The 24779-nt window shown below is 51.8% G+C and overlaps 2 protein-coding genes across 11 annotated transcripts in view; one reads left to right on the top strand and one right to left on the bottom strand.

Annotated features, from left to right (window-relative positions):
- Ppfibp1 (PPFIA binding protein 1) overlaps positions 1-24779 on the top strand; it is a 167656-nt gene that overhangs the window by 76657 nt on the left and 66220 nt on the right. The window lies entirely within an intron of this gene.
- C22H12orf71 (chromosome 22 C12orf71 homolog) lies at positions 1473-6233 on the bottom strand. Its single transcript, XM_012950104.2, has 6 exons — positions 6021-6233; positions 4388-4656; positions 3741-3873; positions 2916-3037; positions 2110-2802; positions 1473-1777 (listed from the first exon to the last, which is right to left on the bottom strand). The coding sequence occupies exons 5-6, from the start codon at positions 2779-2781 to the stop codon at positions 1568-1570; spliced, it is 882 nt and encodes a 293-aa protein (XP_012805558.2). The 5' UTR covers positions 2782-2802; positions 2916-3037; positions 3741-3873; positions 4388-4656; positions 6021-6233; the 3' UTR covers positions 1473-1567.

The following is a 24779-nucleotide window of genomic DNA, read 5'->3' as shown; positions in this document are numbered from 1 at the left end:
ACCATTTTCATCTCCTTAAATAATTACCATTTCTTTGTGTTTGGTGCCTTTGAACTCCTCCTTTGGTAAGGAATTCTCAGATAAGCCCTCGTAGCCGAGACCCAGCATGTGTTGCATTGCTGAAAGGACCTTGGGCATTGATCTTTTCCATCCCCTCCATTGTCTTTCCAGGGCCAGACCATCTCTCTGTCAGGGTCGTCACCTCCTCACCTTGCACCAAGTTCGCCGATCCTTCCCTCTCACACTGTGCTTTGAGACTCTGGACCCTCACGAAGCGGACCAGCTTCTCATGCTGACTGCTTTTCCTCTTAGTTCACTATGTGTATCTCCTGTAGACTGTTCCCACCTGTGACCCCCACAGATGCATGTTTACCCACCTTTATCCTTTAAGTAAGAAGCCACTGGAGCTCAAAGCTTGAATTATGGAAGAGTCTGGCATTTCTATGCCAAGTATGGGAAGGGGGAGAGAGTAAGGAAGAGAACTGAAATTGATAAGGGAAGGCTGTGGGGACTGGGAACTCACCCACATTTCTCCCTGGTTCTAAAGGTAACAGGAAATGGTGGCAAAAGCTGGGGGAGGGGGTGCAGAGCATGTCTGGGGTGAGTGAGGGGTGCTGAGGTCTAGGAATGAGTCAGTAGCAAGCCCAGGGCTCAGAGTGGGGTGCAGAGCATGTCTGGGGCGAGTGAGGGGCGCTGAGGTCCAGGAATGAGTCGGCAGCAAGCCCAGCGCTCAGAGCGCCCAGGGTTTGCAGCACATCCTTCAGAGAAGTTGACTTTGGAGGGAACTTGAGTGCCCGTGGAGAAGGAACTTTGGGAGACCAGTGGAGAGGACCTGTGGAAAACCCTTAACTTACAGTGACTATTGCTTCAGTGTAGGAAAGAACTCAGTGGGAACTGACTGAAACTTAACCCGCAAGTCCTCGGGTACTAACAGAGCAACATTGGCTCATCAATTCTCACAGCCGTCTTCGAGGTGTTGGACAGACCTCCTCGGTCCTACAGAGGAAGAGCGCCACATCTGGGGCGGCCACGAAGCATTTCCAACCCTCCCTTTCCTTGTCACTGGACCCCTCACTGCACCCAGCGCACCAGAACCAGCGTGTCCCCCACTCTGAAGCCGCGGAGCTGCTGAGGCCACAGCAAGACCTGCGGAAGTGGTTTCCTGTGACCGAGCCTGCTCTCGCTGCTCGGGATCTTGCCCTGAAGGTTTAGCAAACCAGCCCCAGAGAGGGAGGCTGAGGAGCTGCACTGCTGCTTCTGGAAACTGGGCTAATGATAAAATAGGTTAAATGCACAAATAAAATGCACAAAGTGGGACAAAATACAGCAAGAAGAGGAGAGAGGAGCGGAAAAAAAATACTGTCCACTTAGGAAGCCTAAGACTCCCCAAAATTTCCTGTGAATGAATTCAGTCTTCTAGAGGACATGCACTCTTTCAGCCTGAGTCAAGATGATGGGCTGGAGGACATGGACCAGAACTCTTGTTTATTGAGAAAAGAAAATTAAACCTATGGGGGTTGTAGAACAGAGGCTATCAAAAGCTATAAGTCTCGAGGTGTCCGGTGAGCTAATTCTGGAGGCCTTCTTGGGGTTGGATTCTGTTGACTCTAAGAGAACAACTCTTTTTTGCCTGACCAGGATGGTGGTCTCTCCTCCATCTGGAAAAGAGGCGCTTCCTCAGCCAGCAGAATGCCCACCGGAGGTTTGGGCAGAACGTGGTGTGTGTGTTGGAAGAGGTGGACGGGGTTTCGGTGGGGCTCCCCCTCAGCCTCGTCTCCTGCTCAGAATACAAGGGTGAGTTAGATACCTGTGGCATCGTGGCCCGGGCTCCTTATCCACTCCTGTGTGGAACCCAAATCTACTCTCCAAAACCAGCTCAATTCAAAGCTTCCACACCAATTAAATTTGCACGCACATTTAGTTTTGCATGATGATTGCCGCTGACCCTTGCTTGTCCCCCCCCCCCCTCGGCGCTGGGCCTCCTCTCTACAGCTCCGCCCCAACTTCTCCCAGGGCTGGTCACCGGACTGCAACCCGGTGGGGCTTGGCTGTCCCACCTGTCTCCCCAGGCCTGTCCCTTGCTACCCTGGGAGGCCTCTCTCTACTCACTGGGTCAAGTTCCTCTTCCTGTAACCCCAGAGGACTCATGAGGACGCGGGTGGCGTCTTTGCTTTTCTGTGGTCTGTACGTGGTGGACGAGTCTTGACAAGTGTCCAGCTCTTCAAGACAGGCTTGCAGCGTGCGTGGAGAGGAGTCGCTGGCGTGCGGGGAGGGGACCTCCCAGACAGATCCAGGGCTGTCGTCTTGGTCAGATTTCTCATTTTCTAGAAATGTTTCCAGCCTTTGAATTAGATTCTCCAGCTTGTCGGAAGTCAGTTTTGTCTTCTCTCCCAGTCCCTTGTCCATCCACTGGTGGTGGCCATTCAGATCCACACTAGCTTGTGGGACTGCATGGTCTGAGCCCACGTCAGCATCCCAGGCCAGCATGATGCTTAGCTTGCAGAACTGCTCTGGGACACACTGCATCTGATCTCGTCTCCACAAATGTCTCCTTAAACTCTCTGTCCCCCATGCCCCTTGGGTAGGAGGGAGGAAGCAGGCTGACAGGTCAGCAGAAGTTTTCTCTTCACAGCCCATGTCCTCATAGGAGAAAGTGTTCTCGGAGGGGTAGTACCCCACCGAGAGGCTGTGGCTGGAACTGGATGCGGAGGAAGTCTCGGAGTCGCTGTCATCGCTGCTGGAGGGTGGGGTTGCCGTGGTGCTCCAAGGCGCCACTTTCATGTCTCCCTCCGCTCAGAAAACCTGAGAAGGAAAAAGTGCACGGGTGACCCAGGTGAGAGGAAGACTCTTGGGTCCTTCGGCAGAAGGTGGCACCTGCCCCTCTCCCGTCGAGCTCTCCCACTCAGACAGCTCACCTGCGTCCTGTCCAAAGGAGAACAGAAGCAGCCGGCACTCTGTCTCTCTGGAAACTTGTTTCTTTGTGCGACAGGATCCTCCACTGGGCCTCTCTTCCTGCCGACTCTCATCACCTGTCTTACTATGGTCGAAAGCACTTGCATCATAAAAGAAAGATAAGGATTTGAAAAGCTACAGGAAAGTGTGAAGATAGTTGACTGTGCCTGACCCCACCTTCCTGAGATGGCTGTCACCATTAGCAGTTGCCTCTCTCTTCCTTTACACAGTCATATGTGGGTGTATACGCACAGCCACACAAATGTGGATCTCACATCAGTGGAAACGAAACCGTATTACATTTACAAGATGGCCTATTCTGTATATATCTTTATCTACCCATCAGTATGGATAGCTCTAGATAGGATATGTTGGTATATGACTTCTATACCTCTTAACTACTTATTAAATACTCCTAAGTGTTACCTATTAATAATCATTAGGTTAGGCGACTAGTGATTATTAGATTACTTAAGACTATTAAATGGCCCGATGAGTGATCATTGAATGTACACCTGCCTGTTGCCCATAAGTCTCTTTCGTTATATTCCTGCGCATGGGATCCGTGGATCGGAGATAAATATACTCAAGTCTTATGACAGTTGATGTCAAATTGCTTTCCAGACAGATTGTAGGTCTTTAAGTGCCCACCCTCCCACCTTCTGCTGGCAGTATGTAATCCAGCTTTTTCCGTGATGCCCCTGTGAGAGGGGCCAGAAGGCCATCCCCCCACACATGCGTGACCCCACTGTGCTCTCCTCTGAGGACTGCCCACGCGAGAGGCGCACCTGAGTCCCAGGAATAAGTGGGATGTTCGTAATCCTTTCGACCCAAGTCTTAATACTGAAAAACACAACTGCCAGAAGTTGATGTGTTCCAGAACCGTTGGTCACCATGACGACAAAGCAACCAAGTTCTAGCCTGAAACGTGGGAAAAGAAAAATGGATAGGAAACCACAGAGTGTGTCCCCTGATTCCAAGGTGTCATGTATACATGTCCTGGTGGCCGAGCCTCAACCAGGGCCTGTGGGTTCCGTAAGATCGATTCCAAGTGGCTGCCTGCACTCCATTCAACAAGGTTGCACTTGAAGTTGGCCATGACTCGCACTGGGGCTTGTCACAGTTGTGCTGGCTGAGCTGCAGGCTTTTTGCTGTCCAGCGGATAGGGAGCCTGGCAAGTACCCATGACCTGCCTCAGCTCCCATCAGTGACCGGCAACCACATACTGGGTGCTCGGCCCTAGGCTCAATACCTCACATGTGTTTTGTGTTACTCCTGAAGCAACCTGGCCTGTTACACATCACTGTTTTCCTGAGGAAGGAGCCAAGACATGCAGTTACATAACTTGCTCATAACCCCAAGAACCTAGATTCTAGAGGCTTCGGAGCCCAGACAGCCTCTGCACACCCTGTGTCTTGGGAGGTTCCCCACCTACCTCATCCTGAGAAGGTTTCTGGGTGACTCGATGCAGGCCACAGACAAGTCCACATTGCAGCTCACTGAGAAAGAAGGATGTGTGGTACACAGGATAAGCCCTAAACAGTGAGGGGCAGGGGCAGTGGGGTTTAAAGTCAGTGTTCCTCTTCCTCCTCTTCTGTCCAGCTTACATTCAGAGCTTGTATTGCCTCCGGAAGGCTGTGGCCCAGAACAGCACTCACTGGTAGATTTGCTTCCATGCAGCTGGAATGGAGAAGAGAGGCTCCCCTGTACTTGTGATAAAAGGCATGGCAAATGGGTGTTAGGAGCATTTGAGAATGAGAGCGTGGCCAGTAAGTGTAGCATGAGCAGGGGACAGGAGACCTTCAAAGAGAGATAGCCCAGAGAAAACTTGACATCTTATCTTTATTCCCCCTCCCTCCCCTCCCATCCCTTCCTTCCTTTTCACACATACATATGTACACACGCCCCCATTTTTAATATATAGTTCAGGTAATGAAAGTCTTTGAATCCCACTTTCTGTCCTGCCCCAGAGAAAAAAAATACAGCCCCTCATAATGTGTTCATATGTGCACGTTTATGTGTGTGTGCGCACGTGTGTGCAAATTCCAGTTTTTGAGAAGGCACCACAGAAGGAGCAGACATGTCACCCTTAGGACTCCATATTGTCCGTTTTAGTTGACAAAGAGCTTTCACCTCTGCCCACAGCTCAGGGTCGGGGTCCTCGCTAGCAGCGCTTCTTGTGTCCACTTCTCTTGTGAGGCCTTCACGGGACTTGCTGGTGTCAACTCTCCCGGGTTACACGTTCGTCATCTAGAGCAGGGTAGTCTGCTTTTCTCGTGGAGCAAGATCATCTTTAGCAAAACTTCTTGAGATTCCAAAGGTGATGTGCGCGGTGGGCCGACAGTGAGGTAGGCCTGAGGCCAGGCGCAGCAGTGGCTCAGTGTGGGAACACTTCTTAAAATCCATTTGACTTGATGGGACTTAGAATCTTACAGGAGGAAGTTTCTAATTTGATGGATCTAATTTTATTTATTTTTATTTTGGTTTCTCGAGATAGGGTTTCACTCTGGCCCAGGCTGACCTGGACTTCACTATGTAGTCTCAGGGTGGCCTCGAACTCAAGGCGGTCCTCCTACCTCTGCCTCCCGAGTGCTGGGATTAAAGGCGTGCGCCACCACGCCCGGCTGATGGGTCTGTGTTTATGTAGTAATTTGACTGGCTCATGGGGTTTCTGGACACTGGGCTCACGTGAGTCTAGGTGTGTCTGTGAAGGTGTTCTGGGTGAGATCAGCAAAGTGGCCCGAGATCCAGTCGAGCAGATCGTCCTTCCCAGTGTGATGGGCCTCATCCAACCCACTGTTTTTTTGTTTTTGTTTTTTGAGGTAGGTTTTTACTGTAGCTCAGGCTGACCTGGCATTCACTATGTAGTCTCAGGGTGGCCCCGAACTCATGGTGATCCGCCTTCCAAATTCTGGGATTAAAGGTGTGCGCCCCCATGCCTGGCCCACTGGCATTTTTTCTTTAATCTTATCTGTCAGACACAGAATACTTTTCCATCCCTGGCCATGTGCATTTGACAATCACTGTTGCATTTCTGTGGCTGTCTTGTGTCCTACGAAGTGTCTTACCTGTCAGCGTGGTTGGTGTCTGCTCGGCAAACGTCTTGACAGCTGTGGTGCTCTTCGTTACGGGAGCCGGGAGCCCCAGGGTTAGCATGGGGTCCACAGCGCGGCCTTCTTTCCCAGTGTTGTCTGGCGCATCCTGCCATCAGAGAGGAATGACCCAGAGAGAACGCTTTGGGAGCTGGATCTGCTCAGACAGGTGTCACCTTACGAGGCTGTGGATCCTTGCTCTCCCTAGCACCGTTCTGAGCCGGGGCTGAGAGCCTCCTTCACGGAGGGTGTTGGCGCCCCAGGAAAGAAGAAACCACAGACCGGAGAGCGGAGTTGGCATATTTTGACCTTTCCTTAGGAGAACAGCAGCACAATGCTGCAGACCTTTGTTCTAGTTCTCAAGGCATTCTGAAGGAAGGGTGGGGCGGAAGTGCTCCGGGTTGGCCGCTGAGCAGGAGCCCGAGGGTGCAGGGGCTGACGAGCTGGCATCCAGCCCCCAAAGTCACCTAGGAAAAAGCAGGGCAAAGGGCTGGGAACGTGGCTCTGTGGTGGAGGGCTTGGCTGGCACATGTGAGGCTGTGGGCTCAGTTCCCAGAGGCAGACAGCAAAGCGACCAAGGAGGAGCAGAGAGGAGGCCGGCTGCAGTGTCCTGGTGGAGTCTGCAGCCTCATGGGGTGGCATGCTGGCTGGCTGGGGGGGGGGGGAGGAGAGGGAGAGAGAGAAGCGGGAACTGTGAGTGTCACTTGTCAACAGCATCTTTAGATGAATTAGGAGGGACCCCATTGTTTCCAAGCCCACTAAAGGGGACAGGCTGGGATGGGAGTGGGGAGAGGAGCATTGCTGTCTGTCTGCCTGTCTGTGTGCGGCCAAGCACCACAGAACTCCCTCTGAGGAGCTGTGTGCTATCAGCACACCCTGCTTGCTGCTCCCTCGCTCCTTCCCGCAGCCTGTTCTCGCCCCTTCCCGCTTTCTCTGCTTCCGGAGGTGAGTGAAGTGACGGTGGGAGGTTCCGCGCCTCTGGCCCAGATCTCCCGCACATCTGTGAATAGACACTGCTGTGTGTGTGTAATGGTCTCCATTCAGCTGGAGAGCAGGGCACCCATATCCCTTGAAGACCGTGTATTGCCTCCAGCATATCTGAGATGGCCTGCCAGCCTGGGAACACACGTGTTTGTAAAGATGATGGTCCATTAATGATAATTAATGATGTAGACGATGCAAAAAAACTCACAAAATTTAATGATAAACATTATGGAAACAACACAAAACAGAGATGGAAAATTTGGAGTTGCAAGCCGATAAAGGGAATTTCTTTTTAAGCCTTCCCAAAGCAACGTTGTACATTTACAGATAGGTGAGTAATTGTCAGGAGCTGGGATAGGGATGTGGTATCACCTGCATAGGTGCACAAGGGAAGAACCTGTGTCAGCATTGTCAGTGAAAACGCCATTTAAGACACAATCCCAAGTCATCAGCTTTTTATTTTCTCACAGATATATTAAAATAGGGAAAAGAGCCGGGCGTGGTGCCTCACGCCTTTAATTCCAGCACTTGGGAGGCAGAGGTAGGAGGATTGCCATGAGTTTGAGGCCACCCTGAGACTCGATAGTGAATTCCAGGTCAGCCTGGGCTAGAGTGAGACCCTACCTCAAAAAAAAAAAAAAAAAAAAAAGAGGGAAAAGACCCAGGTAAAAAAAAATTTTGATTTACTTTATATACTTTATAAAACATTATAATTTCACCATAAATGAATATAAAATTAAGTTCTTTTGCATTTTTAACTAAATCTTGGATGCCTGGTGTATCATTTACATTTAAATCCCATCTAATTTTTGGACTGGGCTGTCCTTAATCCATGCGCATAGTAGCCCCATGGGATACCTGTGTTGAGCGGCACAGCCAAACACATTTGCATATATTGTCAGCTCCTTGAACGATACACTTTAAAAGCATAGTTTTTACTGTATGTAAATCATATCAAAAAAAGATCTTGGGCTGGCAAAATGGCTTAGTGGTTAAGGACCAGGACCCACATAAGCCATATGCACAAGGTGGCACATGTGTCTGGAGTTCCTGTGCAATGGCTGGAGGCCCTGGCATATCCGTTCTCTCTCTCTCTCTCTCTCTGTCAAATAAATAAAAATCTTGCTAGCCAATATGAGCCAATTTATATTCCTTCCATGAACATATATTAAAGCTGTCATCTTAATATGAGACTCAGAAACTGAATTTGGCAATTCCATAGTCAAATTCTGAAAGGAAACGTCAGCTCCAGGCTGGGCACTTCACAGATGGCTGGTGTGTGAGTGTGCGCTCCTGCGGATCTGTGCAGCTCTTCCCCATGCCGTCTCCATCACCGAGCTTAGTTTACTGCTGCAGACTTTGACAGCTCAGTTTTTTATACTTTTCTCTTTTTAAAAAACTTACAAATTATTTTTGTTCATTTTTATTTATTTGAGAGTGACAGTGAGAGAAAGAGGCAGATTGAGAGAGAATGGGCGCACCAGGGCTTCCAGCCACTGCAAACAAACTCCAGACATGTGCACCCTTTATGCATCTGGCTAATGTGGATCCTGGGGAATCGAGCCTCGAACTGGAATACATAGGCTTCACAGGCAAGCGCTTAACCGCTAAGCCATCTCTCCAGCTCTGTAAAACCTTTTTATTGACAACCTCCATACATATAGACAACATACCCTGACCATAATCCCCTTGCACCACCCTGCCCTTCCAGTGAAGCTTTAGAAAAGAGGAGTGTTTACTTGGTAAGATGGGTACAAGTTGTTTTGAGAGAGTGCTAATTTTAGGAAAGAACCTGTCATGTTCTCCTCTTGTTTATAGCCATTTCTCTGACAGCAGTACTAAATATCATACTTATCTCTTGGCTTCCTTTTGTTCCTATTATATAATGTTAGTTGCTATTTTTGTTTGTTTATTTATTTATTTCTTTATTTATGGAGGCTAGCCACTGCAAACAAGCTCCCAGACACCTTTGCCACCGTGTGTATCTGGCGGCTCACGTGGGTTCTGAGGAATTGAACCTGGATCCTTAGGCTTCACAGGCAAAACACCTTAACTGATAAAGGCATCTCTCCAGCCCTAAAAAATAACTTTTATATGTGTATGTGTAATTAGAGAGAGAGAGAACATGGGCACACAGGACCTCCTGCCACTGCAGATAAACTGCAGACACGTGCACCACTTTGTGCATCTGGCTTTACCTGACGCGAGTGCTGAGGACTCGAGCCCAGGCCTTCAGGCTTTGCCGGCAAGGGCCTTTACCCTCTGAGCAGTGTCCCCCACCTTCAGTGACGACGCTGACAACGGGCTTTCTGTGCGGGTGCCTTGGGAGTTTCGGGAAAGAAAAGGCTCATTTGGTAGGAGGAATATGGACGCCAGTGGTTATACGAGAGCAAGCCTAGCTTTCATAACTAAGGCTAGGGGATGGATTGGTTTGTGGAACTAGTTATAAGCAATATCATCTGCTATTTGACAGCTGTTTGGATGTTCTCCCCTAGCCCTGAAATTCTGTGCTTCCGTTTTGCTGAAGCTTACATAAGCTTTGACAACTTACAGATGAATAAGTCCTGGGGAAATAGAACAAATGATTTCTTCAAAATGGTCTTCAGTGCATATGTCTGGGCTGAAAATAAAATGGTGAGACCCATTAGTGTTGAAAATTGGTTCTATAGGTTTGTACTGAGGAAGACACTATCTGGTAAGAAAAATAAGAACTATGATCTTCCAGTGAACACAAAGCATGATGTGGCACACTGTGCTAAGAAATGGAACGGGCCAGGGACCGAGTTAGAGCTCTTTGTCTCACTGTAGGATTTAGCTCAGTGCTCTCGTAAGCCAAGAAGCAGTTGATCCAAGGCAAGTTTTATTAAGGTATATTTAGTCTCAGCCATGAAAATTAAATTCCAACAGAAAGGGTACATCCTCAAGTCCCATTTCCAGGAATTTCTGGCTCAGGAGACTGTGGGCCTGAACTCTCCTTCCATCATACATTCCCGGTGAGTGTGTGTGTGTGTGCGTGTGTTTTGAAACAGGGTCTCACACAAAGCCCAGGCTGGCGTGGACTCGTGGTCCTCCTGCCTTAGCTCCCCAAGTGCTTTGATTGCAGGCTCGAATCACACCAGGTTCCAGGACCACATTCCTGCCCCACCCCCAGGGCAGTCCTGGTCAGACCAGTTGCTCTGAGTTAAGAAGAAAACTTTGAAAAGGAAAAGGGTAGGAGTTTAAGGTCATGTAATGGCTTGATCACCCATCAATTATGCAGGTGACACCTCTCTCTCTGTCTACGTATATATGTGTGTGTGTGTGTGTGTGTGTATACACACACACACACATACACACATATATAATATTTATGATATATTTATATATAATATATATTTATAATTATATATGTATAATTTGAGAGAGAGAAAGAGGCAGATAGAGAATGGGCATGCCAGGGCCTCCAGGCACTGCACATGAACTCCAGACACATGTGCCACCTTGTACATCTGGCTTATGTGGGTACTGGGGAATTAAACCTGGGTCCTTAGGCTTTGTAGGCAAACGCCTTAACTGCTAAGCCATGTCTCTAGCCCCCAGGTGACGTTTCTGACCATAGATTTCACTTTGAGAAACACTGGTGTCTAGATTAACTAGTTAGATCGCTGTTAGGATTTTCTCCGTATATCACTTGGAAAATGTGGGCTCAAGGCTGTGCACCAGAGTGGCACCGCCAGCAGACCCCAAAGGAGCTCAGAGCACGTAGGCGTGACACTAGTTGTTGACTGGGGACACGGGTGCAATTTAGGATAGTGGAGACAAACCTGATGTCACCTTATGAGAGACAGCCGATTCCCAGGTTGGAGAGCGTCCCTGATGAAGGGGCTTTGCTTACTGGAGAAAGTTTTTTTTTTTAATTTTTTATTTATTTTATTTGAGAGTGAGAGAGAGAGAGAGAAAGAGGAAGATAGAGAGAGCGAGAATGGGCATGCCAGGGCCTCCAGCCACTGCAAACGAACTCTGGATGCATGCGCCCCCTTATGCATCTGGCTAACATGTGTCCTGGGGAATCAAGCCTTGAACCGGGGACCTTAGGCTTCACAGGCAAGCGCTTCATTGCTAAGCCATCTCTCCAGCCCAACACAAGGTTTTAAGACCCCAAATAAGTAACTTAGAAGCAGATGGGAATCCAGCTTATCACTGCCAGCGGCTCATAAGCTGGAGCTGTGCCCTTGTCGCCCGGAGGACTTGGGGGCATGCGTATTTCTGTATCCTCCCTCAGAGTCTGGTTCACAGGTCTGGGTGGAGCCTGAGAACTTGTGTCCCTAACAAGTGATGCTGACGTAAAGGCCATGCTTAGAGACCCATGCTCTTAATGGGTTGGATGTTTTAGATAATGATGGCAGCAAATTGTAGCGAGAATTGAGGAAGGGGGTAATTGATGGGCCATTAAACCATTACCTGATCTTAACTCTTTTTGGAGTTTTCTTCACTCAGAGCAAGGGTCTGACCAAGACTGCTCTGGGGCGGGGCTGGAATGTGGTCCTGGAACCTACTTTAAGAATGCAGATCTTAGATGCAACACGTAGCCCAGCGCCCCGAACCCCATCATGACTGCAACTCTTAGGGTTTTATTTTTGAAGAAGTTCAGTCAGTCATGGTGTGTTTTCGTGTCAGCATATGATGAACGACATTTGAACTGGCGTTGCTGTGAACGGAAGCACCTCACCACCTCCTCAGCAGGAGAGCAGCGTCGGCTGGCCATTCTGCCTGTGCCCCGGGCTGGACCTTGTCCTGCGCAGCACTGACCCCTCGCACGTCTGCGACTGTGTCTGGACTCGCGATGTCCCGTGACCCTCCTCCCGAGGCGTCGTCAGTGTCTGCTCTCCCTTTCTCCTGCCTCTGCCTGTCCACTGCCAGTGCTCAGAGCCCTTCCTTGTGGTAATTCTAGGCTGTATCCCAGGGGTATCCACAGAAGACAGTGAAGGTGACGCCCCAAGATGACACTTCTACTGAGATTAAAGTTGCTAAGTAGATGCTGAGAATTTGCCAGTGCTCCGTAGAGAACCAGGCAGATTGGAAAACGGCGCCCCGCAGGCTGCCCACCGAGGCCCATGCTTCCCCTCAACCTCCGCAGCCAGGGTGTGCAGCGAGCATGGTGACCTTAACCGCAGAGGTCGGGTCCCGTCCAAGCTGGCCTGTTCTGCAGCAGAGCCGTGTGGCCAGCACCGCATCTCTGTGCTCGCTGCGCAGCTGCCCGAAGCCGGGGATCAAGTGTGCTTTAGGTCCAGACCGCCCCGCACCCCGATGGGCCGCCCCGGCCTGCTGAGGCCTTGCCGTGCGGAGGAGGGCCGCCGCCTCCAGCTTGCCAGGCACAACATTTTCTCATCTGGCATGTTTGCTCTTGTGGAAGTGGCTAGAAGAATTTGAGGCCTGGCAGCAGAAGAGGTGGGAGGAGGCCTGTTTTCGCTAGCCATGCGTCACCCTGTAAGAATGTAAAGTGAGCATTTTGTGTAGTAGTTTCACTGTTGATGTTAAACTGTTCCCTAGTCATTAGATTGCTTTGAAGTCTACGCACCGGGCACCTCTCTCTCCGTGACCCCCACATGATACTAGCACAAGCCTCTGTGGGAAGGGGAGGCCCACGGAATAAATCTTGCTGTGACTTGTTTATTGTGCATAATTTTGCCTTTGGTTTGGGGGCAGATTTTCAAAGTCCGTGGCATCCTCTGGGAGGTCATTGTTGGATCCATTAATAAGAATAGTGCTTGAGGGCTGGAGAGATGGATGGCTGAGTGGTTAAGCACCTGCCTGTGAAGCCTAAGGACCCCGGTTCAAGGCTCTATTCCCCAGGTCCCACGTTAGCCAGATGCACAAGGGGGCGCACGCGTCTGGAGTTCGTTTGCAGTGGCTGGAAGCCCTGGCGCGCCCATTCTCTCTCTCTCCCACCCTCCCCCCCCCCCCGCCTTTCTCGCTCTGTCACTCTCAAATAAATAAATGAATAATAAGCAAAACAAATTAAAAAAAGAATCATGGAGTCGTGTGTGAGTGACTGCTGGATCCGAGTTAGGGTGTCATGGATGTTACTGGAGCATAAAGGGCATTGAATGCTGTCACTGAAAAGGATTGATTGATGCCTACGTATACTGACAACAGATAACGAGTCTTTCCAAGCCAGCTGCACCTTGAAAAGCCGGAGCTGCTGGCGTCACCTTTGAGGGTGGGCTGTGGGGAAGGCTGTGCTGCAGCCCCTCCTCCTCTTGTGATGGCTGTCTTCTCCCTTTCGGCTCCCCTGGGGTTCAGTGCCCCCCCCCTTATCGGGTTAACCCGATTTATCTCTGAAGAGTGTGTTTAAGTAAGGTCATGATCCTGAGTTTCTGGGCATCAGGGCTTCAGCATACAGCTTCTGGAGGTGTGCAGTTGAGCCCGTCACACACCTGTGTGGATCCCACCACAAATTAGCCATATAAATAAAGCCATGCTTGCTTACAATCTTCAAAAAAAAAAACAAAACAGAAAAAGAAACGTGTAAGTTAGCTGCATTTGCCCCTTTTGGGACCCCGCAGGATGACCTGGTGATGTGTGCCTGCACCAGTCATGTCAAGGCTGACGATGAGGTCAGGAGCAGCGGCCGCAGGAAGGGGGCCGCTCCCGACCCCAAGCGTCGGGATGACTGACGGCCTGGGGCAGTCGTGGCTTGAAGGTCGAGTCTGCCGCTGCGTGCCGCGTTCTTACCCCGCCTGCTCCTAGCTCCCTTCCCTCTCAGGCTCTGCACAGGCCTTGCTTGGCCCCCCACTTTCAGCCTGGTTCTAGCTCCCTTCCCTCTCAGGCTCTGCACAGGCCTTGCTTGGCCCCCACATTCCACCTGGTTCTAGCTCCCTTCCCTCTCAGGTTCTGCACAGGCCTTGCTTGGCCCCCACTTTCCACCTGGTTCTAGGTCCCTTCCCTCTCAGGCTCTGCACAGGCCTTGCTTGGCCCCCCACTTTCCGCCTGGTTCTAGCTCCCTTCCCTCTCAGGTTCTGCACAGGCCTTGCTTGGCCCCCACTTTCCACCTGGTCCTAGCTCCCTTCCCTCTCAGGTTCTGCACAGGCCTTGGTTGGCCCCCACTTTCCACCTGGTTCTAGGTCCCTTCCCTCTCAGGCTCTGCACAGGCCTTGCTTGGCCCCCCACTTTCCGCCTGGTTCTAGCTCCCTTCCCTCTCAGGTTCTGCACAGGCCTTGCTTGGCCCCCACTTTCCGCCTGGTTCTAGCTCCCTTCCCTCTCAGGTTCTGCACAGGCCTTGCTTGGTCCCCACTTTCCGCCTGGTTCTATCTCCCTTCTCTCTCAGGTTTGCACAGGCCTTGCTTGGCCCCCCACTTTCCACCTGGTTCTAGCTCCCTTCCCTCTCAGGTTCTGCACAGGCCTTGCTTGGTCCCCACTTTCCGCCTGGTTCTATCTCCCTTCCCTCTCAGGTTCTGCACAGGCCTTGCTTGGCCCCCCACTTTCCGCCTGGTTCTAGCTCCCTTTCCTCTCAGGTTTGCACAGGCCTTGCTTGGCCCCCACTTTCCACCTGGTTCTAGGTCCCTTCCCTCTCAGGTTCTGCACAGGCCTTGCTTGGCCCCCCACTTTCCGCCTGGTTCTAGCTCCCTTTCCTCTCAGGCTCTGCACAGGCCTTGCTTGGCCCCCACTTTCCGCCTGGTTCTAGCTCCCTTCCCTCTCAGGTTCTGCACAGGCCTTCCTTGGCCCCCCACTTTCCGCCTGGTTCCAGTTCCCTTCCCTCTCAGGTTCGCACAGGCCTTGCTTGGCCCCCCACTTTCCGCCTGGTTCTAGCTCCCTTCTCTCTCAGGCTCTGCACAGGCCTTGCTTGGCCCCCACTTTCCGCCTGGTTCTAGGTCCCTTCCCTCTCAGGCTCTGCACAGGCCTTGCTTGGCCCCCCACTTTCCGCCTGGTTCCAGTTCCCTTCCCTCTCAGGTTCGCACAGGCCTTGCTTGGCCCCCCACTTTCCGCCTGGTTCTATCTCCCTTCCCTCTCAGGCTCTGCACAGGCCTTGCTTGGCCCCCCACTTTCCGCCTGGTTCTATCTCCCTTCCCTCTCAGGCTCTGCACAGGCCTTCCTTGGCCCCCCACTTTCCGCCTGGTTCCAGCTCCCTTCCCTCTCAGGTTCTGCACAGGCCTTGCTTGGCCCCCACTTTCCACCTGGTTCCAGCTCCCTTCCCTCTCAGGTTCGCACAGGCCTTGCTTGGTCCCCACTTTCCGCCTGGTTCTAGCTCCCTTCCCTCTCAGGCTCTGCACAGGCCTTGCTTGGCCCCCACTTTCCACCTGGTTCTAGCTCCCTTCCCTCTCAGGTTCGCACAGGCCTTGCTTGGCCCCCCACTTTCCGCCTGGTTCTAGCTCCCTTCCCTCTCAGGCTCTGCACAGGCCTTGCTTGGCCCCCACTTTCCGCCTGGTTCTAGCTCCCTTCCCTCTCAGGCTCTGCACAGGCCTTGCTTGGCCCCCACTTTCCGCCTGGTTCTAGCTCCCTTCCCTCTCAGGCTCTGCACAGGCCTTGCTTGGCCCCCACTTTCCGCCTGGTTCTAGCTCCCTTCCCTCTCAGGTTCTGCACAGGCCTTGCTTGGTCCCCACTTTCCGCCTGGTTCTATCTCCCTTCCCTCTCAGGCTCTGCACAGGCCTTCCTTGGCCCCCCACTTTCCGCCTGGTTCTATCTCCCTTCCCTCTCAGGCTCTGCACAGGCCTTCCTTGGCCCCCCACTTTCCGCCTGGTTCTAGCTCCCTTTCCTCTCAGGTTCTGCACAGGCCTTGCTTGGCCCCCACTTTCTGCCTGGTTCCAGCTCCCTTCCCTCTCAGGTTCTGCACAGGCCTTGCTTGGCCCCTACTTTCCGCCTGGTTCTATCTCCCTTCCCTCTCAGGCTCTGCACAGGCCTTCCTTGGCCCCCCACTTTCCGCCTGGTTCTATCTCCCTTCCCTCTCAGGCTCTGCACAGGCCTTCCTTGGCCCCCCACTTTCCGCCTGGTTCTAGCTCCCTTTCCTCTCAGGTTCTGCACAGGCCTTGCTTGGTCCCCACTTTCCGCCTGGTTCTAGCTCCCTTCCCTCTCAGGCTCTGCACAGGCCTTGCTTGGCCCCCACTTTCCGCCTGGTTCTAGCTCCCTTCCCTCTCAGGTTCTGCACAGGCCTTGCTTGGTCCCCACTTTCCGCCTGGTTCTATCTCCCTTCCCTCTCAGGCTCTGCACAGGCCTTCCTTGGCCCCCCACTTTCCGCCTGGTTCTATCTCCCTTCCCTCTCAGGCTCTGCACAGGCCTTCCTTGGCCCCCCACTTTCCGCCTGGTTCTAGCTCCCTTTCCTCTCAGGTTCTGCACAGGCCTTGCTTGGCCCCTACTTTCCGCCTGGTTCTATCTCCCTTCCCTCTCAGGCTCTGCACAGGCCTTCCTTGGCCCCCCACTTTCCGCCTGGTTCTATCTCCCTTCCCTCTCAGGCTCTGCACAGGCCTTCCTTGGCCCCCCACTTTCCGCCTGGTTCTAGCTCCCTTTCCTCTCAGGTTCTGCACAGGCCTTGCTTGGCCCCCACTTTCCGCCTGGTTCCAGCTCCCTTCCCTCTCAGGTTCTGCACAGGCCTTGCTTGGCCCCCCACTTTCCGCCTGGTTCCAGCTCCCTTCCCTCTCAGGCTCTGCACAGGCCTTGCTTGGCCCCCCACTTTCCGCCTGGTTCTATCTCCCTTCCCTCTCAGGCTCTGCACAGGCCTTCCTTGGCCCCCCACTTTCCGCCTGGTTCTAGCTCCCTTTCCTCTCAGGTTCTGCACAGGCCTTGCTTGGCCCCCACTTTCCGCCTGGTTCTAGCTCCCTTCCCTCTCAGGCTCTGCACAGGCCTTGCTTGGCCCCCCACTTTCCGCCTGGTTCTAGCTCCCTTCTCTCTCAGGTTCAGCACAGGCCTTGCTTGGCCCCCACTTTCCACCTGGTTCTAGCTCCCTTCCCTCTCAGGCTCTGCACAGGCCTTGCTTGGCCCCCCACTTTCCACCTGGTTCTAGCTCCCTTCCCTCTCAGGCTCTGCACAGGCCTTGCTTGGCCCCCCACTTTCCACCTGGTTCTAGCTCCCTTCCCTCTCAGGCTCTGCACAGGCCTTGCTTGGCCCCCCACTTTCCACCTGGTTCTAGCTCCCTTCCCTCTCAGGTTCTGCACAGGCCTTGCTTGGCCCCCACTTTCCGCCTGGTTCTAGCTCCCTTCCCTCTAAGGTTCTGCACAGGCCTTGCTTGGCCCCCCACTTTCCGCCTGGTTCTATCTCCCTTCCCTCTAAGGTTCTGCACAGGCCTTGCTTGGCCCCCCACTTTCTGCCTGGTTCTAGCTCCCTTCCCTCTCAGGTTTGCACAGGCCTTGCTTGGCCCCCACTTTCCGCCTGGTTCTAGCTCCCTTCCCTCTCAGGTTTGCACAGGCCTTGCTTGGCCCCCCACTTTCCGCCTGGTTTTAGCTCCCTTCCCTCTCAGGTTCTGCACAGGCCTTGCTTGGCCCTCACTTTCCGCCTGGTTCTAGCTCCCTTCTCTCTCAGGCTCTGCACAGGCCTTGCTTGGCCCCCCACTTTCCGCCTGGTTCCAGCTCCCTTCCCTCTCAGGTTCGCACAGGCCTTGCTTGGCCCCCACTTTCCACCTTGTTCCAGCTCCCTTCCCTCTCAGGTTCGCACAGGCCTTGCTTGGTCCCCACTTTCTGCCTGGTTCTAGCTCCCTTCCCTCTCAGGCTCTGCACAGGCCTTGCTTGGCCCCCCACTTTCCGCCTGGTTCTAGCTCCCTTCCCTCTCAGGTCTGCACAGGCCTTGCTTGGCCCCCCACTTTCCGCCTGGTTCTAGCTCCCTTCCCTCTCAGGTTCTGCACAGGCCTTGCTTGGCCCCCCACTTTCCGCCTGTTTCTAGCTCCCTTCCCTCTCAGGTCTGCACAGGCCTTGCTTGGCCCCCCGCTTTCCACACCCTCGTGTCCCATAGCTGTGGCTTCAGCGTGTAACCAGGAGTCTGCAGCTGCCCCCTCTGGCTCTTTGCAGAGCTGTGCAGCCACTCCTTCCGAGACATGGGGAAATACTGTCTTTTCTTTTCTGGGCCCTGCGTCTGCTCAGCCTCTCCCTGCAGCCCTTGGCTTCTGCCTGACCCACGCCCCGTGCATACTTTCAGATTTCCCTACTCCTCATTGCCAAGGGCTTCAGGTGTTGGTGTCACTGGTGACATCTTCCCAGGCCTTGACACTGAGACACTTTGCTCCTGCTGGCCACAGAGCAGAGGCCAAGCAAAAAGGAAAGCTTTTCTTGCTTCTCTGCTGAGTGGGGTTTTGTCTCCCTTCACTTAGATTCCTACTTAGCAGCGTCGATTAATAAAACTGCGACTTTTCAGGAAGCTAAATTTAGAGGTGAGTGGGTAACACTCCTTCACATCACCGTGGCTATCATCATGTCACCACTCTCGGCTGCAGTGGCATGGGAAGAGACCAGGGCCAAGAGTCCCTGCTTGGTCAAGGGGTCTATGGTAATCGTTGCCATAAGGTCTATGAAAACATCTCTACCAGGTGTGGTGGCGCACGCTTTTTAATCCCTGTACAAGGCAGAGGTAGGAGCATCACTGTGAGTTCAAGGCCACGCTGAGACTATGTACTGAATTCCAGGTCATCCTGGGCTAGAGCGAGACCCTACCTCAGAAAAATCAACAACCAAAAAAAGATACCTCCTGGGCCATTCTCCCCTGAAACTGGAACCTTCACGTGTGCACAGAGAGCGAGCCGCCGTCCCTCTTCACTTGCCCACTTTCCTCCGGTGGGTGTGTGCACAGAGAGGCCAGCTAGCCTCTGCTACTTACTCTCTACCAAGTGATCGTTTCAAGCAGGAATGCAAGAAATTTTTCCTTTGGGGTTTTTTTTTTTTTTTAAGCTGGCAGATTTATCTTCAGCAGACAATGGCTGTGTGACCAGATTTAAAAGAAATCACATTTATTTTTCAATGGAAGTTCGGAAAATTTTTCAACAATTCCATAATGGCAGTTCATTGATTTCACTTGAATAAACAGAAATATATTCTATAGCAATTAATTAAGAGGAATTGCTAGTACTTGCTAGCATATATTACTAATAGAGAAACTTTTAAAATCCTTCTGTGTAAGTTGGCTACCGAGAAATTCATTTTGTTTTGATTCAGTAACCCAAGGAATGAGTCACAAACAGGAGAAATGTCCACAGCCACGCGTGGTCTGGGGGAAGGAACCAGGTAAGGCCTGAGCTGATCCTATTGCCTCAGCACTTTGAAGATTCCTTGTTCAGCTCCTTTCCCTCAATCCGGAAATTAAAGAATTTAAAAAAAATCCCTATGATCCCATGCTTGGAAAAAGATCCTAAGACTAGAAAATGGAGCTTTGACTGTAAATTTTGTTGTGTAACAGGGAGAGAGCAGAGACATACATCCCCACAGCTCCTCAAAGGGCTGGCTAGAACCCAGGACCAGTTGTGTTAGATTCCAGAATAAAAGGGATGTGTCTGCTTTTCCTTATGGAGGGAATTAACAGTATTTTTTTTTTTATAGCAGAGTGATAGCTTAAATGTTAAGTCCACCGTCTTCATAGCCATTGATTTGATTCTATACCAAGGTAGTGACTTATCAAACTCACCTTTCACAGTTCTGGGTGCTAGATGTGGAGGGGAGATTAGATTTATTTGGTTTGATCTTATTTTATAAACCAGAAAAATGTGTCATAATGCCCAGTTGTATAGTATTCCACAAAAAGGGGGTGCAGCGGCTAAGGAGCCGTCTCCACTGGGAAAATGCTTGCCTTGCAAGCACGAGGATTTTCAGCACGTTTCTTGGTTGAGCAGAAGGAAGCAGGAGTGGAGGAGATGATGGTGTAAGCGAGTGTGGTCGTATGACAGCCTGGGCTGTGCCCAAGAATAAAGGCACGGGCTGAGGGAGTGGCTCCGGGGTCCCCATGAACTTAGCATGAGCAGTGCTCCGGGTTTGCTCCCCAGCACCCCACACGTAAACAGCAGGAAACAAGTCAGTCCGCAGGTGTCCTCGGGAGCTTCAGTGGGGAGACTGCCCAGGATGGGCTGAGGTGTCCTGCTTGGAGAGGTCCTCAGGGATGTGCTGAGCTGAGGGAGTGGGCATAGGTTGGGGAGGGTCTCTGGGAATTGGAAGTGTGAGAGACAGCCGGCCTAAGGAATGCTGCGCGGGGGCTGGTGGTGAATAAACGCGCTCGGTGTCCGGGGAGAGGAGCGGCCGGCGCGGAGCTGCTGGACCGTCACCCTGGCCGAGGCGGCACCGAAGCATCTGAGACAGAGCCACGTCAGAGACATTAATATAAAGCAGCCAGAACAAGTCACTGAGCACTGCGCTGAGGACGCTGCATTCATTCCCTGATGGCTCACGGTGCCCAAACTTAAACATAAGACTTAAAAATAGAGCGGAGGTCTGGGTGGAGGAGAGCAAGCAGGGATGGGCGATGCCCAGTGGAAGGAAGCTCCAGTGCCTGCATCTGTACTGGGCACACGGAGGGTAAGTGCCTGTCGAAGAGGGAGAGGAGGGAAGAGGAGGAGAGTGGAAGAAAACATACGAAGTTATCCAGACTGCATGGGCACCAGGCACAGCCGCATCTCGAAAATCCTGCTGGTGCTGGCCGTTTGCCAGCCCTGCCGCGTCCCCCAGCACGCCCCTGCGTAAGAGCGAGCCTGCAGGTTGCCGGTGGGGCGGTTCGGCGTGTGCACTCTCTGCCCCCCGCGTCCTCTCTCCTGGAATCTCTGGGCTGCCAGAACTTTAACTGAAACACGGGACACATCTGGGCTGACGGCGTATGGCCTCGAAGAGCCTAACAAGCGCGTTTGTGCGCCACCTGTCGTGGGCGGCGCTGGCGCCGGAGCGCTCGTGTTGGTGAACAGGCGGCTCCTCGTCTGCTCGTCCCCCTCAGGCACTGCCGCGGTAAGCCGGGGGCCGCGGCGACCGCATGCAGGCTCACAGTCCGTCAGAAGCCCAGTCTGGTAGAGCCCGGGCCCCGTGCGCCCACCTGCCAGGAACTTAGCCTTTCCCCAGGCACCCGTAAAGTGAGCAGAGGAGGTAGTCGAGTATCAGGGGCTCCCTGGGTATTTTGCCATGGCACACGCTTTTCATGAAAAGTTTTCCCATCAGGTTTTAGTGCCAAGGATGGTGGTGGTGGTCCACCCTGCTGGTATCTTTTTTTGTTTTGTTTTGTTTTTCAAGGTAGGGTCTCACTCTAGCTCAGGCTGACCTGGAACTCACTATGTAGTCTCTGGGTGGCCTCGAACTCACAGTGATCCTCCTGCCTCTGCCTCCCGAGTGCGCCACCACACCCACCTGCTGGTACTTTTATAGCTCCTCTTGCTTTGTCCCCTGCACACAGGGAGGGAAGTGGCACTTTATCCCGTCAGTGCCATTTGCCCTTAGAAGCCCTAGTGATTCCCCTGCCTCTGCCCCACAGGGCTTGGGGGGCTACACACATGTGGCTGTGCCCAGCTGCTTACGTGGGTGCTGGAGATTTGAACGCAGGCAGTCTGAGGCCCCCTCAGATTCTCATGCTTGCGTAGGAAGCACACTTAACTGCCGAGCCACCTCTGCGGTCCCAAATTGTAGCTCGTTAATTCACATGCAGTCTTCAGATGTCCAGTGTCCTTAGTGCTATACTTGTGTTCGGCCGACTTTAACTCTGTGTGCTGTGACATTGGCCATTACCCCTGCCACCAGCACCCCAAGCTTTTCTGTCCCTGTCACTTACTGTTTCTGAGCCCCTCTCCCCCTTCACACCCTGTTGCCATGGTTACGGAAACCTCACTTAATGTATCTAGGGAGGGTCGAGCAGATCAGGGGTGCAAAGTGGGTGGGTGGGTGGAAAGAGCACAGAATATGGAAACAAAGTGGGGGGCATACTGGTGACAAGTGCTTGTCACCCCAGCACTTGGAGGGCTGAGGAAGGAGGGTTGAGAGTTTGGGCTTGGGCTACGTAGCCAGACCGTGTCTCAGACAAAAGCAGAACGAATCAAGACAAGGGAGGCTACATGGTTTAGACATAGGCACTCAGTGCTTGAGGCTTCAGGGGATAGATATTTTAAGTTAAAACCTTAATTGCTTCTTTAGGACAGCTATTTTTGGGTCAGAGTTAGTAGCTGAGGCTTGGGGAGATTCTGCCCTATTTACCCTGGTAGCCTGGCTCCACCCTGCCCACTTCCTTTGCCGGTAGGAAAGACCAGACTGTTCGCATTAACAGTTAAGTGCCTCTCAGGGTCACAAGCAGTCTGTCTTGGGTGGGGTGGAGGTTTACCTCCGTGACGCTTTCTGTCCTGCGCCCCGACTGCTCCCCTCTGGGGTCTAGTGCTCCCCACTGCCCGTCTTTGCTGCGTGACCGTGATGGTTGCACATTTTGGGATCAACACACCAGTGGTTGTCCTCAGGTCACATCTTGGAGGCGGAGAAGTCTGGTAAGAAGTGGGGGGGTGGGAGCTGGAGTGATGGCTTGGTGGTTAAGGCGCTTGCCTGTGAAGCCTAAGGACCCAGATTCAATTCTCCAGTTCCCTTGTACGCCAGATGCACATGGTGATCATGCGTCTGGAGTTCATTCGCAGTGGCTAGAGGCCTTGGCATGCCCATTTTCTCTCTCTCTCTCTCTCTCTCTCTCTCTTTCTCTTCCCATCTCTGTCTCTAATAAATAAACATATGTTTTAAAAAACTGTGGGTAACTAATGTGAAAATATACCGTTTTCATCATGGCCACATACTGTAGCATTCCACCAGCCTCTCCAAGTGTGTGTAAGCATTGTCTCCTCTAGGAAGATTTCTTTTCAAAGTCTTAGTCTGAGTGAGTGCCTCTCTCGGGCAAGAAGTTCCAAGTTCACTGCCAAACCCAGACATTTCAGATGACTAAAGCATGAGAAAGCAAAGACAAAAGTCATTCTCACTAAGGTTCAGCAGACTTGCCAATTTTAACAGGGCCTTTCCTTCCTTCTCAGAAAGGCCTGGAAGCATGCCTGACCTGAGATGTCAGTTAGTCAGCAACCCTGCAAAAACATGTGGGTTTTGTTTTTGCTGCTGCTGTTTTTGTTTTTGCTAACTCTTGAACTATCAAACCCATTGCTGGAACTTACCTGATATTTTATCCCATTCAAACCTGCCCTAAATCTGTTCCTCATCACGCTGGAAATACACCTAAATGTAGTTGTGTTGGGTCTTTTTTTTTTTTTTGACGGGGAGGAGACCCCTTGTAATATATAAATATGATTCCCAGAAATTTCCAAGGTTTTCCCAAGTTTGTTACTGAAAGATCCCTTGGGAGAGGAAACTGCTAGGTTCACACAGCTGTCCCCACTGTCTGTTGCCCCACTGTTTCCAGGACCCAGCTGGGAAGGGGCTTCTCCCCCTTGGGCTGTGACTTTGGACGTTGGCACACCTCTGTCGTGGTGGTTGGTTATGTCTCCTGGTGTCTTCTTTTCTTCGGCAGCTCACGTAAAGAAACACACCATAGCCATTTGGAATCTGAAATAAATTTACTACCTTGCAAAGATTATGGTGGTGAAGTTCTAACTTTCCACGTGTCTTTGTCTAGCAGGGTTTGATAACTTGTAATCCCAGCCCTGCGGAGGCTGAGGCAGGAGGATTGAAAGGCTGAGGCCAACCTAGGTTTCAGTGACCTCCAGGCCTGTCTGAGCTGCATGGCGAGTTCTCACTAAATAAAGTCACCACTCTCGAGGGGTGCTAAGGTCTAGGTGACTGTGGGAAGCGGTGAGATAGAGTACCATGCATCTCCTACCGCAGGGGGAGGCGTGCTGGACTGCGTGAAGGTGAAGGCGGTTCCCAGTGGTTCTGCCCTGGCATTTCCAGCCTACCAGCTGCAGTGGCAGTGGGAAGGGCCCTGATACTGTGGCTCATTAAAATCCGGGCTGCACAGAAGCATAGATGGGGCACCAGTAGCATTTACCTCACAGACTGAGCAGCGCAGCTCATGTGTGGGTGTTTAAGGAGTTTCTGACAATGCAAGCTTTCAACTAATTGCATGCTTTTAACAGTTAGCCAGCAGGTCTCCTGGTTGAAATAAGGAACTTAGTTGGCATTGATACGGGAGTCATAATGCCTCAAAAACTTTGAAGGCTGTTGCTTACTTAGATGAGCTGGGAAGAGTGTGTGTAAGCTTGGTGTGGCCTCTGAAGACCCTGGCGAGAAAGTTCTCCCATGTCTCCGTCAGTCAGCCACTTACTGCGGACACTTGTTTTTCTCTTTTCAACTCTAGACTTGAACTTCATGGGACAGGGCTCACTCGGTTCACTGTCATTTGTGACTGGACTCGGTAAACGTTATGTTTCCATCATGTAGGATTTCTTCAACCTTTTTTTGTTTTAGAATAATTATTCCATTATATTAATTGTATGAGAAGCCCAGAAAATCTTCATGTCACCAAAAACCAAAAAACAAAAACAAAACAACAACAAAAAAAAACCCCTTAAGGTCATGAAAAGATCTTTTTCAGAGCAGGGGTTTTCTGAGACCTTTTTTATTTAGCCTTTCCATTTTTAAAAATTCTTTGGCTGAGCCATGAAAATTAACATGGCTTTATCAACACATGCGCTCTAATTTAGGCTGCCTTCAAAATAGCTCACACCACAGGCAAGGCAGGGTTTTAATAAATGTGGAAGTTCTGTTCTTAGTATTTGACTTGTAGCTGTGTTCCTTTCTTTTTTTAAATTTTATTTAATATATATTTTTATTAATTTGTTTGTATTCAGCAAATACAGTCAGTTTGGTATCATTATTAGGCTCATCTGTGACCTACCCCCTTCCCATTGGCCCCTCCTTG

Source organism: Jaculus jaculus, chromosome 22 (assembly GCF_020740685.1).
Source record: "Jaculus jaculus isolate mJacJac1 chromosome 22, mJacJac1.mat.Y.cur, whole genome shotgun sequence".
Classification (NCBI taxonomy): Eukaryota; Metazoa; Chordata; class Mammalia; order Rodentia; family Dipodidae; genus Jaculus; species Jaculus jaculus.
Note: the sequence above shows the minus strand (reverse complement) of the source record. Positions and strands in the feature narration are given on the sequence as shown.

Excerpts from the sequence above, each read along its gene's own strand:
- C22H12orf71 (XM_012950104.2), bottom strand. The coding sequence starts at position 2,781 with ATGAAAGTGGCGCCTTGGAGCACCACGGCAACCCCACCCTCCAGCAGC. Across the intron at positions 1,778-2,109 it reads AGGAAGAGGAACTTGACCCA|GAGACGAGGCTGAGGGGGAG; the intron begins GTGAGTAGAGAG and ends TATTCTGAGCAG.